This window comes from Pantherophis guttatus, chromosome 3 (assembly GCF_059756535.1).
Source record: "Pantherophis guttatus breed Tessera chromosome 3, ASM5975653v1, whole genome shotgun sequence".
NCBI classification, from domain to species: domain Eukaryota; kingdom Metazoa; phylum Chordata; class Lepidosauria; order Squamata; family Colubridae; genus Pantherophis; species Pantherophis guttatus.
In genome coordinates, this window is record NC_142065.1 from 176,043,383 (window position 1) to 176,057,692 (window position 14,310).

Below are 14,310 nucleotides of genomic sequence, written 5' to 3' on the forward strand. Positions count from 1 at the left end.
CACAAAGCCAACTTGCAGTTTCTCACCATTCCAGGAACTCCAAAAAGTTATGCTGATTTAGTCATACACTACTAAATCACCTTTCCTAATTCAAAACAAGAGGATGTGCTGACAGATAGAATGAATGTCTTGTGGTAATAATTCATATGTAGCCTAACCTTAACAAATACATTTATTGCATACTTTCTTTCCAAATAATAGAGAAAAAAATCCTACAACTTCTTGGATCAATCCATTTTAAAAAATAGATTCCATGGAAATTATCATTAATTAAAATCTGCCCCAAATCTCTGCATATTGTATGTCTAATGTAGACTTCCTCATCTTGGCATCCTGATACAATGACATTTAAAATCTTCAATTCTTCCAAAATTTAGGAGGTTAACTATCTCTCAGTGCAGTGAGCCATATGATTCAGTAGGGAGGCTTTGAATTCTAAGAGCTTCATCCTAAATCAAGTTTAAACCTAATGATTCAGGGCGTTGGGGAAAAAATCCAAGGTTTTTCACATAGGTATGCCCCAGGTGTATTTTTTTAAAGCCGATTCTCATCTTCAACTGCATCCAAACATATTGTTCACATTATGTATTTTATGAGTAATTTCCTTATTTTTATCCAACCTGAGCAGAAACATGAAGTGTGTTTATGTGAAATTAGTTGAAACATAATTATGCACATAATTATGAACTTAAAATTGGAAATTCACATTTAATTTCACATTTAGAATAATAAATGTAGACATTATTCAAATATATTTGGATTTTCACAAGATTAAGGAAAGCATAGTCAATTGATACTAATTATAATCAGTTGATACTAAATAATTACCATACTTACTCTGACTTAAGTCCTACTGAATTCAATGGGATTTACTTCCAATGAGTGTATGTTTATCAGTTCATATTAACTGTATGATGATAATTAATCAATTGATTCAGCATATTCATGATCACAAAGAAAAGTGTTTTGAAATGTTGTTTATGTATATGTCACATTATTTTAGCTAAGTTTCTTTCTCTCTCATATGAAAGATAAGGCCTCTCTATAAAATGATATATTCAATTTGTATATTAATAATAATAAAAATTATACAAATGTTACCTAGTGAAATGTTATGAAAGGCTTTATAGTCTATGCCTGTGTTACAGTTATGTCAAGAAATAAGACAACTTAGCTTTATAATACTATAAATTATATCCTTTTGAAGCAACTGTAAACCAATAATATTTTGAAAGCCATACTGAAAAGTAACAAATTTACTAACTTCAAAAAAGTGTATTAAAATATTATACTTTTTACAGTTCAGTATCAACCCAACAGTAAAAACATTGAAGTACACAGAAACTTTCTAATGAACAAAAATAATGTTTTAAAAAATGTATATTATCCTCTTCCGAGGTATCATTTTAAGCAGCAAAAACAGAAATAATCCAATATTTATTTGAATTTATGCATCCTCTTTTACACAGATGCTGATATTTCTCAAAATTAAAAAAAACATTTTAGAATCTTCTCAGATAAATACAATAATTTAACGATTTCAATAAAAGTAATGAAGTTGAGCAAATTAAGCATCAGGCAAGGAGAATTATGCTTGAAATAAATGCATTTCTGGCACAACTTGTAAACAGCAACATCTACAATTTAGTTTTTGGGCATGTACAACGTTAACATTAGAAAACGAATACTTTTCTATCAAAAATCATTTTAGTTGATAGTAGAAAATAATCTTGTAAAAGAATAATAAAGCTCTATTATAAATATGTTCTCAAACAGTAATTAGAAAGTTGTAAAATATGGTTTATACATGTACTTTGTCTTAACTGCTTCCTTGTTTGTTTAGGATATGTTCTTTCTCTTTCATACACATATCAGTGTTCCACCCCCACTATACTGACAAGTTAACTGTATATTAGCTATGAGCTTTTTTTACTTTTAAGGAACAGTTTTCAGAAAATAAGTCCATACATAATTTTGCCTGGCTATCTACTGGAAGCAATAAAGACCATTATTGGCATAAGTCAGTATGCCTCTTATTATCCATGTCAAAACAAACTTATATTAAAGAAAACGCTCCATATATCAGCAATGTTGAAAATAATGGCAACTGACAAAAATCATAAGCAAACATCTTTCCATACAAGAATTTATCAAAACAGTGGCTAGACAGGTTAAGAATAGATTTTTATGGGAATATATTTAAGCTGAAAACAGGACATCTCTAAATAGCAAAAAACTAGGAAATGTGTTTATAAAAGTGATCTCAGAATGTGCATGTACAAAATGTTTTCCAAAAATGCCACTGTTCACATATCTTAGTTAGAGAGTTACCAACTCTTCTCTAAGTTTCAGAGATGAACCATAATACCTTAAGTGTAAATCTGTCTGCCTGGCCTATGAGCTTCACTATATTATTTCAAAGACTGACCTATATACAGCCACCGTTCTCTCTATTTGTATAAAAGATACCTCACACAGTTGCCATAACCAACATTGTTTGCATTGTTCTTTCACTTTTCTCCCTCTGAGTATAGCTGGAGAAAGAAACATGATCTGAGATAGTATGTTCAAAGCACGCTATACTGCAAGCGAAAACACAGCAATCGCCAATTAAAATGTTTAAGACATCATTTTAAAGAAAGTGTCTTTATAATCTTTTGAAATAGCTAACAGAAAAGGAAATTAAAACACCCTATAATAATTTTGCAGTATGTAAAAAAGTTATGAATCCTAATTCTTTACAACCAGTATGATAGACACAAGTCTAGATAATATCAGTTCTTAGATTATGTACAATCTATGAAATATTATAGCAAAGGGCATGTTTGCTAAGATCACTAATAAAAGTTATGCTGATTATGTGGCAATATTTCTGACATATTTAGATGTGTTTATTTTTCACCCACACTGTAGATTAACTCCATTAACATAAATGGAATTATTCTAACATAAAAGCAGCCTCTAATGCCAATAACCAAATCAAATTAATATTTACCTTACCTTCTATAATCAGTATAGATGAAAGAAACTGTGAACGTAGATGCTTAGAAGCGCCTGTCAAAATTCCGCTGATTCAAATATCCCCCCCCCCCCCCCCCGCAATAAAAATGTTCTAGCATTCTGGGATACAAGTTGGCCTTTTTATCTGCATTCATCAAAGCTGTTGAAGGGGATGCAACATTTATGAAAAAAAACCTCCAGCAGCAGTAAGAGAAGATGACTAAATTATGTGTATTTCTGCAGCCAGGAGAAACAAGAGACAAAGTTTAGACTTTATTACAACTGTAATTAGCTAGATTGACTGAGACTAGGAGAATGCAGGAAAATTAGATGCTCAGTCAACACATGCCTCATAGGGGCCCAGGCAGCAAAGCTATCCTAAGTTCATTTAGGATAATCAATGGTCATTGGCATAGCAGCTTGACAGAGACATCTATTGCTTAAAGAATGTTGTCTTGTGAGAAACATTCCTAGCATGTCACTCCTGAATTTTAAAAGGATGGGAGTGTAGTATTTTTGACATCTATTGTCTGTCTTGATTGGGTTAAATAGAATGCATAGTCAAAGAAAAAGTTTGTTCCTTTTTATGAGCAGTTCTAACAATTAATATAAAAAAGCTGATTTTTTATCAGGGAAGAGAAAATGAAAGGAAGTGTGCAAAGGATTTTTAAATGTATCCACCCAAAGTGATTTAAAACCCTCAATTAGAAAATGATTTCATATATCAATTTAATTCCTGATTTTCCAAAGCATTTAACTTTTAAATTAAATCTGGACCACCATCCCGAGAATGATGGGCAAAATATGTATTCAAGTCATTACCTTCTTTCTGAAGCTTTAAATCACTGGCAGATTTAATAACTGTCCAGTTTTCACTGCCAAATGGTTCTTCAGGCCCTTTGGTTCTTAAGTCATTAATTCTACTTAATACTTCTTTATTTCTGAGCATGGAAAGCTTACCATTCAGCATAAAAGATAACAGTGATAAGTCACAGGGTGAAAGTAGTTTTATAATTATCATTACTGTTTACTTAAAGAGCCTTAGCACACAAACAGCCTTGCATATGGGGGAGGAGAGTAGTGCTGCTATCATTTCTTTTCCAGAGTTAGCACACCTAGAGAAAACTTTTACAGGAAGAGTTTTATTTGATCTTAATCAAGAACCACATTCTACCTCCCATCACTGAACACAAAGCTGTCTATGATCTCTTGTGTCACTGCTGTCCAGATTTCACTTTAGAAAATCAAAGGGATAAAATAAGTCTCTTGTCATCATCAGGGATGGAAATGAATAGTACATAACATGACTGACCCATGAGCTCATGCTAGAGATTTCCTGAAGGCTGAAGAATTTAATGATAGAACTGCAACATCATCTATTTGTAAAACAAGCATAAATCAGAATTTGTCATATATATATATATAGCACAGCATATCTGAAAATCTGAAACACTTGAAATACGTGCATGCACCAATGCTGAGAGGCAACACTTAACAGTAGATTCCTCTCCCCCCCCCCATCCTTTCCAGTGAATACTGCCTTTCTGTAGAATCTGGATCACCTATATCTTTATAAACAATTAAAACCAGGGGGAAACCTAGCATTGGTCAGGCATATAAGTACAGGCACAAATAGATCTGATAATGCTTGCAGAAGCGCCAACCTTCCACAACAAGCTCTTAAACAAAGCCCAACTGACATCCAGGATTAAATAAATCCTATTGCCAATACTTGTTCTCTTGCTTTATGAGATGCATTTCAAGTACTGATTGTGAAAGCTGACCAATGTTTTCCTCTGGCCAGCATTGCCCATGGGGATCAGAGGGACAAGGTGGAAATTCATGTTATTCATAAAAGAGCAACTAGGTAAAATTAACCAAAGGAAGAACTTATGTGGAAAGCAATATATGATTCTGGCTTTTATTTTCGGACATAAATATTAAATGCAAAGAAGGACTGCACAAAGGAACCCTTAAGATTCAGTTCTATTAGTAGCAACTTGGAATTAAGTGCCAAGTAAGACTTACTTCTGAGTAGATAGATATACCATGGCCTTGACAGAACTTTAGACTTGCTTTCCTGCTGCCCTGACAATGCGTTCAACTCTACCCAGCAGCCCACATAACAGAAAGAAAAAGGCTTTTTTTGTGTTTGGGGTTTTTTTAAGTGTTCCCAAATTGCATTTGTAAAGGAGGATGAATGCCTTTTAATTCTGAACGAAGTCCTCCGGACCTTCAATGCAAACGCTTCAACTCTTCTGATTTTTGAAACTCCAATTCCCCTTCCACCAAACTCTTTGCTAAGATCTGACACCCGAACCAAATGCTTTGTCATTCTTGCCTCAGTGGCTGAAAGCAGAGCTGAGAACTGCTTATTTGGGGGACGGAAGTGAATTTAACCCTCCCTCCCCCGCAAAGCTTCTAGGATAGACAGAAGTACGACTTAGCAGAGACTTTCAATTTGAGATCCTAGAGTTATTTCCTCCTGAGGATGCTTCCTTCCACTGTGGAACTTACGAGTAAGGGCCAGAACTCAGAGACGGGCAATCCTTCCCCCGCAATCATCTGGACAACTCCCCCCCCCCCTTTTTTCCCAGGATTATATTTTAGAAGCACTCAGGCTAACAGTGCAAGAAATGAAGAGAAGGCGATTACTTTTGCAACGCGCTCACACGCCTCCCCGCCTCCCCCCCCCCAGCAATAGGTCGCCCACAATATAAAGACAGGACCAGAAAGGAAGCGCTTCGCTTGTCCATCTCCCTTTAAAATAGAGGCGCGCCAGCCAAACGACGTTGGCGCTTCTCCTGAGGGCTTCGCTCAAATGCGCAACCTGCCGAGCCTGAGGTCTCTCTTTCGAGCCTCAGCCATCTGCCCAACCACCCAGATTCACGGGGAACGGGGAGGTGTTGGAGAGAGAAAACGCAAAATCACCTTGTTGCAGTAGTAGGGGTCCAAGCAAGGAGAAGGTCCTAGACAGGGGATATCAGGAGCGGCGCCCGACTGAGGTGGTGCTGGTGGCGGTGGCGAATAAAATCTTACGTCCATTGCCCTAAAACATCAAGCAAACTCCTCGGCTTCCCTCTTTGTGCTTATACTCGAGTAAAAAGCAAAACGGCCCCCCTCCTCCAAAGGCTGAGGTGCCCTGAGTTTAGAAGAAGCAAAAAAAGCACCTTCCCTGCCTCACATCCGTTTATGCTTTGCAAGCAGAAGAAAGGGGGGGGGAGCAAAACTCTTCCGAAAAGCTCCGTTCTCGTCTGCCGAGGGCTGCGAAAGGGGCAGTCTAAGCCCCTGCTTTTCTCCTATGGCAGGACAGGTAACTTCAAGTTCTGGTCTCCCCTCCCACGCCACTTGGCAGAGCCCAGGCGCAGGTCTCTCCGTGCCTGCCTTGGGAGAGTTCGGCGCTTTTTGCGCTCTTTTCCGTCTGCCTCTTGGACTGGCTGGCTTGCTTGCTCCTCTTCTGCTCTCCCGCTCCCCTTTCTTTGCAACAGCTTTATTTCTGCAAACAGCTCTCTACCTCGAAGAGTAAAGAAAGAGGATTAAAGCTCCCGTCGGGGTGATGCGGGATGAGGCGAGGCAGAGATCCGGTTCTGGAAGGGCTGATCCACGTCTCTCAGAGCAGGGTAGACAGGAGAGATTCGGCGTGCGCTGCCGCTGCTTTGCTCCGACTGTGCTTCACACAAAGGGAGCACGCAAATCCTGAGCCATTTGCTGCTTGCTCGGAGCGCGCGGGGCGAGCGCAGATAGGGGGCGCTCTAACAAGCATCGTCCAGGCCTTCTTTCCTCCCGTTCTCCATCACTCTTACCCCCTGCTAGTTACTATGGTACCATCTCAGCAAAACTCTTCTATAATGAATAAACAAAGGGCTGTAAAGAAGAAAGAATGAGCTACAGAGGGGAAGATAGGGAAACAGAGAAAAGAAAAGAAAGGAATATGGTTTCAGGATGGTTGGAGCTGATTTGAGTTATCCATAACTTCGACTATCAACTTCTCTATATGTACACTTACATTAAAGAGGGAGGACCCTTTGCACGTGTGCAAAGTGATAAAGTGTGCAAAGTGATAAATGAGATGCTTTGCATGAAGGCTAAATTAAATCCCTGGCATCTTCAGTTATCTAAAAATGGGATATAAAGATTTCCTTCTCTCTGCCTGAAACCTTTAATCAGTTATTGTTTGGAGGTGGTCTGATGTGGTATGCATCTCATGAAGTATTTTCCTACATGAAGGGTAGAATAAGTATTTCTGGGATTCATTAACTGAACTTCCCACATATTAGAAAACAGTATGAGTAGAAGGTGCACTGATAATACAGAATAGTTAATGATAGCCACTTGAAAACTTACAGAGAACAATAACTGTTTAAAAAAGCAAAAACAGTGGAACGTTTACAAATCTGTCTTCAGCTGAGTCTCAAATTCCCAGGATGCAAATGAGATTTCCTTACTAGTGCCAGAAAACTTTGACATAACTATTTTATAGACAGGGTAGCATCTGCCAGAACAGATGAGGAAAGGAGAAAGGACATAGCAGCTTCTACTTCACAGGTGTCAAACGCACGGCGTCACGTTGCCATCACGTGACTTTTGCAATGTTTTTTTCCTTCTTGGAGCTGGGGTGGGTGTGGCCTGTGCGTGATGCATCCAGCCCACAGGCTGCCAGTTGGACATCCCTGTTCTACTTCATGAAAAAAATGTGCTAGTATTCTTTCTGTATGTAAGTATTAATATACCGTAAACATATTAGATGGGCTTCCTTTTGGAGTTTGGGTTAAAAGACATGAACTTTACATAAATGATGTAGGATCAACCATAGAGAAAGCATACTTTGAGTTTACAATAAAAATGAAAGATGAAAAAGAGATGAATAAAAAGATAAAAAGAAAAGAAATATTATCCCTTGGGTTATATGGATACAGCTGTTTCCAGGCACGCTTACCTGTATTTGAGTTGATTCTTATTTAATTCAATTTTCTGACTTCATACAACATACTGAAGCATAAACATACTAGAGAACATGGCTTCCGCAATAGTCTATTCCATAATATTCTGAGCTAAAATGTGATTTATCGGTTTATAATTCAGCATTTTATGTGAACACAGACTCTATGTGTGATGTGTAGACTTATTCAAGGGGCTGTGTATTTTTAACAATTATATATTGTGCTATTTAAGTAAATCTAAATGAAGAGGACAAAATAAATACTAATACCAAACACTTTAAAGTGATAAATATTCTACAGAGAATTCCTTTTTAAAGAGATATTTGCATCAGAGAAATTCAACAATTTTAGTTAATTGAGTGCAAAATTTGATATAGTAAAACTCAAAATAAGAGTTGCCTGTTATACATAGTACTTGATCACAGTCTTCCCTATTTGAATCATGATGTCATGAATATACTTTATGGAAATTCTTTTCAGGATGTATCCATACACTCCAACACCATAATACAAAATACTCCTACATAAACTCTTTACATGCTGTTTTAACTTTAATGACAGAAGTGAGATATGCATGTAATAGATAAACATGTTCTAAAAGTGTATGATATTGGAAAGGGCAATAATTGAGTATTTAATTTTCTACAAATAATATAATTCCTGAGATGACTGTAGTATGCAATGGTCTTTTATGCATTCATCTGAAAATGCATATATACCGGTAGGAAGGAAATACTACAAATTAAATTATATTCTTCCTATACATTGGTAAATCATCATTGTTTAATGTATCAAAAAATCCCTAACGGTTTTGGGGTATAATTAGCACTAGTCAGCATCAGTTAATTCCATGTATAACTAATAAATCAGGGCAGAATTGTATGTCTATAACAGAAGATACATCTTAGGTATAATAAATATAATGGGTTTAAAAGTATGCTAATGGCAAATGCAACTCTGTAATGGTGGACATGTACAATAGGTTGTCTTGCTTGCTTGGGTCATCAGGAAGTTATAAGTGTAATTGAAATTATTTAGAACTATAAATAAAAATGTAAAACTATTTTAGTAACTTGATTTTCTACAGATTGTTTTATCCAGCTATGTTTGGGTAGCTTATAGACTCCATGCATGCCTGTATTAAAGAAACTTTATTGATTTAAAATTAAATTACTTTAAAGTAAATGTGTTTGGCCTTAAAGCCTGAACTGGCTCTATTCCAATACTTTCTTTAACTCAGCAGGTGTGGCATTTTAGATTGTTGAACTTCATACTGTACATATTGTATTTTCTAAATCAAACAATCAACCTATTTAATATCAGCTCCATACTGTTCACTTTACACATACTTTTGCTCTTTAAATACAAAGCTTAAGTTGTCAAGAACAGATAGATGTAATTCAGACTGAAATCAGGAAACCCTGAATGAACTTGGGTTTTACTGGACAATAATTTTTTTCATTTTTTTTATTAATTTCCTGAAAAACTTCCGATGATTATGATAAACGCCTTAAAACTGAACACAAATATAATTTCAGAATGACTGTATCACATAAGAACTTGAGAAATATGAAATTAACTTTTAAGAACTATTTTTGTTGTTAGTTGCAAAGTCATGTCCAACCCATCGTGGCCCCATGGACATCTTTCCTCCAGGCCTTCCTGTCCCCTCCTCCGGAGACCATTTAAGAACTATAATGTAGAGTATTTAATCACATGTTTCTGACATGCTGCTTCCAACATGCTGCATGAGTTCAACAGGTCTCAAATGCTGCTGATTTTTGTTTGTACTCAGTATCCAATGTATCTCGCTGCAGTATCTAACAATAGTCAGCCAGCATTGCTGGATTCCAGTTGCCCTGATACAGTTTTTTCATTGTGGCAATGTCCTGGTGAAAACTTTCATCATGTTCATCACTGACTACACTTAGATTTTCGGGGGGGTGGGGGAGTCCAAATTTGAATGCAGAAAATGAATCTTCAGTGACATGTTGCACTTCATGGTCTTGTATTGTTTGTCAACCAGCTGAATGTATTCTATTGTATTAATTTGGTTTTCTATAAAAAATTGTCAACAACTTCCATGAAAGCTTTCCAGGAGATTTTCTCTGGCCCCACTAACATATCTTTGAATTGCTTGTCATTAATGTTTGTATCTGATCTGTGGACCAACAAAAATGCCTTCCTTAATCTTGGCATCAGTTATTCTTAGAAACATCTGTCCCAAAACTTCACCTTGTTCATTATTTCACACAAAAAAAAATATCAGTCTGAGTTTTATGTGAAGCAGAGGCAAAAATACTTTTGTTGCGTCAACAGGTTTTTCTGTTCTGGAATCAAATTATTTTGGACTGGTCATTCCTTTTTAATGTAATGAGACTCTCTTGCATGGCTGTCCCATTTACTGTACATATGTAACAACAGTACATGGTATATCCAAGCTGCATACTAAGCAGCAGAGCCACTACTTTTAGATCTCTACAGTTATTCCAATTGCACCTGGTGTACTGGATGTACACAGCTTCAACAACAGTTCCATGTTTTTATATGTTTCTTTCATATATGCAACACAGCTAATGGCTTCTGAAAGGTGGACATTGCCACTGTGAAAACAGATTTCCATAAAATGGTACATGATAGGTTAAATTACAGGTTATTCTCATGATTAACAGGCTCGAGGCCTTGATTTCTCCTCTCCTAGCAACGCCAACTGGAACGGGCCATGGAGGAAGAAGGAGAATAACCATAATATGGTACCTCCCACTCCCAACACCTGATGCAGAAGGACACCATGGTATTGAAAGCTGCTGAGAGAACCATTTCTTTTTCTTTTTAAATACACTTCTCTTTTTCACTGCTCCTTTTTTTTATACTGATGGGCTTCACTATAGTATTCATAATACCTATCTGGAATTTGGAGATATCTGTTTTAACTGGATCAATTTAGCTGAGAAATGTATCTTTTTTTAAAGTTTGTATGAGATTACCTTCAAAACTGTAACTAACTGAGTCAGCATTTTAGAATACATCAACAACCCTGACAGCAATGAGGAAATAAAGTTTAACAAAATTGAGCAGTACAAGACCAATTTCAATATGAAGTTTAAATTATATGTAAGTCTTCATTTTAAAATACAAGATAATGATTGATGATATTCCCATTAAAGTTTCAATGTAAGAAAATACCCATGATATTACAGGCAAATTTGTTTTATGTGGGGCTACAATGTTGATCTATACAATAAGCCTTCCTGAAATAATTTCACAATATATAAAGAGAATAATCGCAAATATGAATCTTCTCCTGTGTTGCTCTCAACACAGTATTAGCCTATCTCCTGCTGTGGAACATAGTTATCCCCCTTTCTTTCAGTTTCTAGGCCAGAAATTTTAGCTTTTTGTTTGTAGTCAGACCTTTTCACTTTGAATTAATCAATAGTTTATTTTAATCATTTTAAAAATAAGATTCTAAAACTTAGAAATAAGATTCTAAATTGTTTGCTACTGACAGCTACCCTAAATACCCTCTGGGTAGAAAGTAGGATAAAAATCATCATCTAGTTCTGTAATATAGCATCAATCCAGAATATTATATCAAAAATATAGGATGAAGGGTAAAATGGTTTGTTTGCTGGAATATTTTACTTCTGTGTAATGTGTGTGTGTGGGGAGGGATAAAAGGATCGTCTTTAGGTATAATAGATCCAAATGGGTTCCTTTAAGAATGTTTTACTTTAATGAAATTCAGCACTAAAAAGTGCTCTAAAAGAGCAACAATACAACATCAAGAACATTATAAAGAAATTAAATAAGTGTCTCCCTTGCTCATTGTAGTTGTTGGAAGTCTTGAACAGATGGCAAGGGAAAACATTTTTAAGGGTGCCTATTTGCTCCTTGAGTTGCCTGTTAAAATTTAAGAATGATTTTCTTGAAATTGGAATTGAAAAGAATGTTGAGCAGCTGCAAGGAACATAAGGGACTATCAGTTTAATTGTATCCCAATGTCTCTGATGTTGGGGTGCTACATCAGAGTTTGGTTAGCAGCTGTGAATGTTCAGCTATGCAGCTTAACAGTTTGTACAAGTGATCAAAAATAAATGGATCTGAAATATAAACATGTCTTAATATACATAATAATTTTAGAAAATAATCTCAAAAGGTTGCATGATAACTCAGGTATGGCTCTAATTTGAAGCATACCTTGAGCAAAATACCTCTAGTGGGACCTCAGAATGTTGTGGTTTTGTGGTTTCCCCATTCTGTGCAATGGGGATGTAAACACATATGGCAGAGACAAGTCAATGATCTGTAATAGTATTAACATAGAATACATTTCTACATAAAATATGTTTCACCCTATTCTAAAGTACCAATTGATTCATGGAAATACTGAATAGCACAGTAGAAACAATGAAACCATGTGAGACACCATAAACCAATAGCCCGGTTGCCAAACAGTATTTCTCGGAAACACTTTCTGAGCAGTCTGATAGGAGAGTTTAAAACAATTGTAAACAATTACCTAAAGCAAAACTCTGCCAGGTTCTTCAATTAGCAGAACAGACTAACTCATCCAGTTTCTGGCCTTGGTCATCCACGAAGGAAAATAACCAAAGATGGTCCAGATACTGAGTTTCTTAAGGTGTTTATGGATCTAAGGCTACTTCTTTCCCAGTTATCTTAATCATTGGGAAATGCCCCTACATTTTAAACCAGCTGCTGATTTCTCAACATTTACAAATCAAACTTTTTTAAAAAAGACTTTATCATTGGTTTCTTCAGGTAGGAAGCAATGCGGTCTCTTCTATAAGGAAGAACTGTGCAATCAGGTCTCCGTTGGTCAGTTTAATCAACCAATGAGAACCAGCACTTCTCACAGCAAAAATATCAACCATCAATTGCTTAGCTTCAAGACAATAATAGGGCAAAGTTGGATGAAATATAGGAAAGCCAGAAAGCAGACATTATGGGTTTAAACTACTTGTGTGTATCATAAGAAAGAAATCAGCTGTCCAAAGTATCTTCATTATGGTTTGTGATAGTTTGCTATACAGCTGCACAACACTATTTCATATATTTGAGACACTTTAACTGGGTCCAAGCCTAGCAGCCAAATTAAATTATGTGAAATTGGAGAACTAAGGTTAACTGCTGAGTCCTGGTGCGGGGAACCTAACAATATATGAACAAGTGTTGGGTAATCTGATGATAGTCTTTATATTACCAGATAACACCTGCATCTTTGAGATCTACAAACTACAAAAAACAAGAACAAGGCAAAAGGCTGCTTTGGCTATACTAACACATTATATCCCAACAACAATCCAGGTCAAGGTGTATATGAATAGCTTATCAATTATGAATGTTGCAAACTGTTCACAGTGAGCTACTGATGGCTCCAGCTCTTCCTGTACAGCATCCTAGTGAAGAAGGTGCTGCAAATAATAAAATAGCAACATTGGTCTATTTCATGGAGATATAGTGGAAACAGAAGTATACTCTCTTTGCTGCATACACTGTCAGAACATATTATTCCAAATGGCCTTTATATTTGATTGCATTTACTCCATGTAAATGCAATGGATTTCTTCCATGTACTGCCAAACTGTCATCTCTTCCACTTCCTTGTTTTTGACATCCAATTAATCTGGATTAGAACATCATATATACCACAGTAAATAAATAAACAAATAATTGAGGGAGCTGGCTTGGCTTTGCAAAGGGGAGAGGGTCCTTACAATTTCTATTACCCAGATCGTTTGCATGTATCATTTTGCCGAGGCCTTTGACAGTGTGCTTGATTTGAATTAGGTATTTGTACAAAAAAACCCCAACCTGTGACTTTCATCATGGTTTTTAAAATCACGTTTTGGTTCAAATCATTTTACAAATATATTAAATTAATAGAACAGAAAGGCCTGTCATGTGAAATGTAGCTTAACTTCCCAGAATTTATCTTAACTGGATCTACCAAAGGGTAAATTATAATATCAGCCTTATAGTGTTGATATTCCCTTCATGTCTGGATGGGACATGGGAAGGATAAGTTAAAATGCTGCGAATGTACATCAGAAGTATATATTCACAGTAAGGTCACCTAAGACATGAAGATCATTTCAGGCACGCAGTTAAAGCAAAAAAGCCTTTAGGAGCCATGGTGGTGCAGTAGTTAGAATGCAGTGTTGCAGGCTAACTCTGCCCACTGCCAGGAGTTCAATCCTGACTGGCTCACTGTTGACTCAGTCTTCCATCCTTCTGAGGTCAGTTAAATGAGGACCCAGATTGTTGGGGGCAACATGCTGACTCTATAAACAGTTTAGAGAGTGATGTAATGCACTATGAAGCAATATATAAGTCTAAATGCTATTGC

At 36.3% G+C, this 14,310-nt stretch overlaps 1 protein-coding gene across 2 annotated transcripts in view; it reads right to left on the minus strand.

Annotated features, from left to right (window-relative positions):
* The window catches only part of TOX (thymocyte selection associated high mobility group box), a 194,195-nt gene extending 187,453 nt beyond the window's left edge, over window positions 1–6,742 (minus strand). Inside the window, exon 1 of one of the 2 annotated variants that reach the window (XM_034429829.3) lies at window positions 5,932–6,742. In XM_034429829.3, the coding sequence (XP_034285720.2) occupies window positions 5,932–6,045 (114 nt within the window). In that variant the 5' untranslated portion in view covers window positions 6,046–6,742. The remainder of the gene's footprint in view (window positions 1–5,931) is intronic. The other variant, XM_034429828.3, reaches the window with a different exon arrangement.
* Between the last annotated feature and the right edge of the window lie 7,568 nt (window positions 6,743–14,310).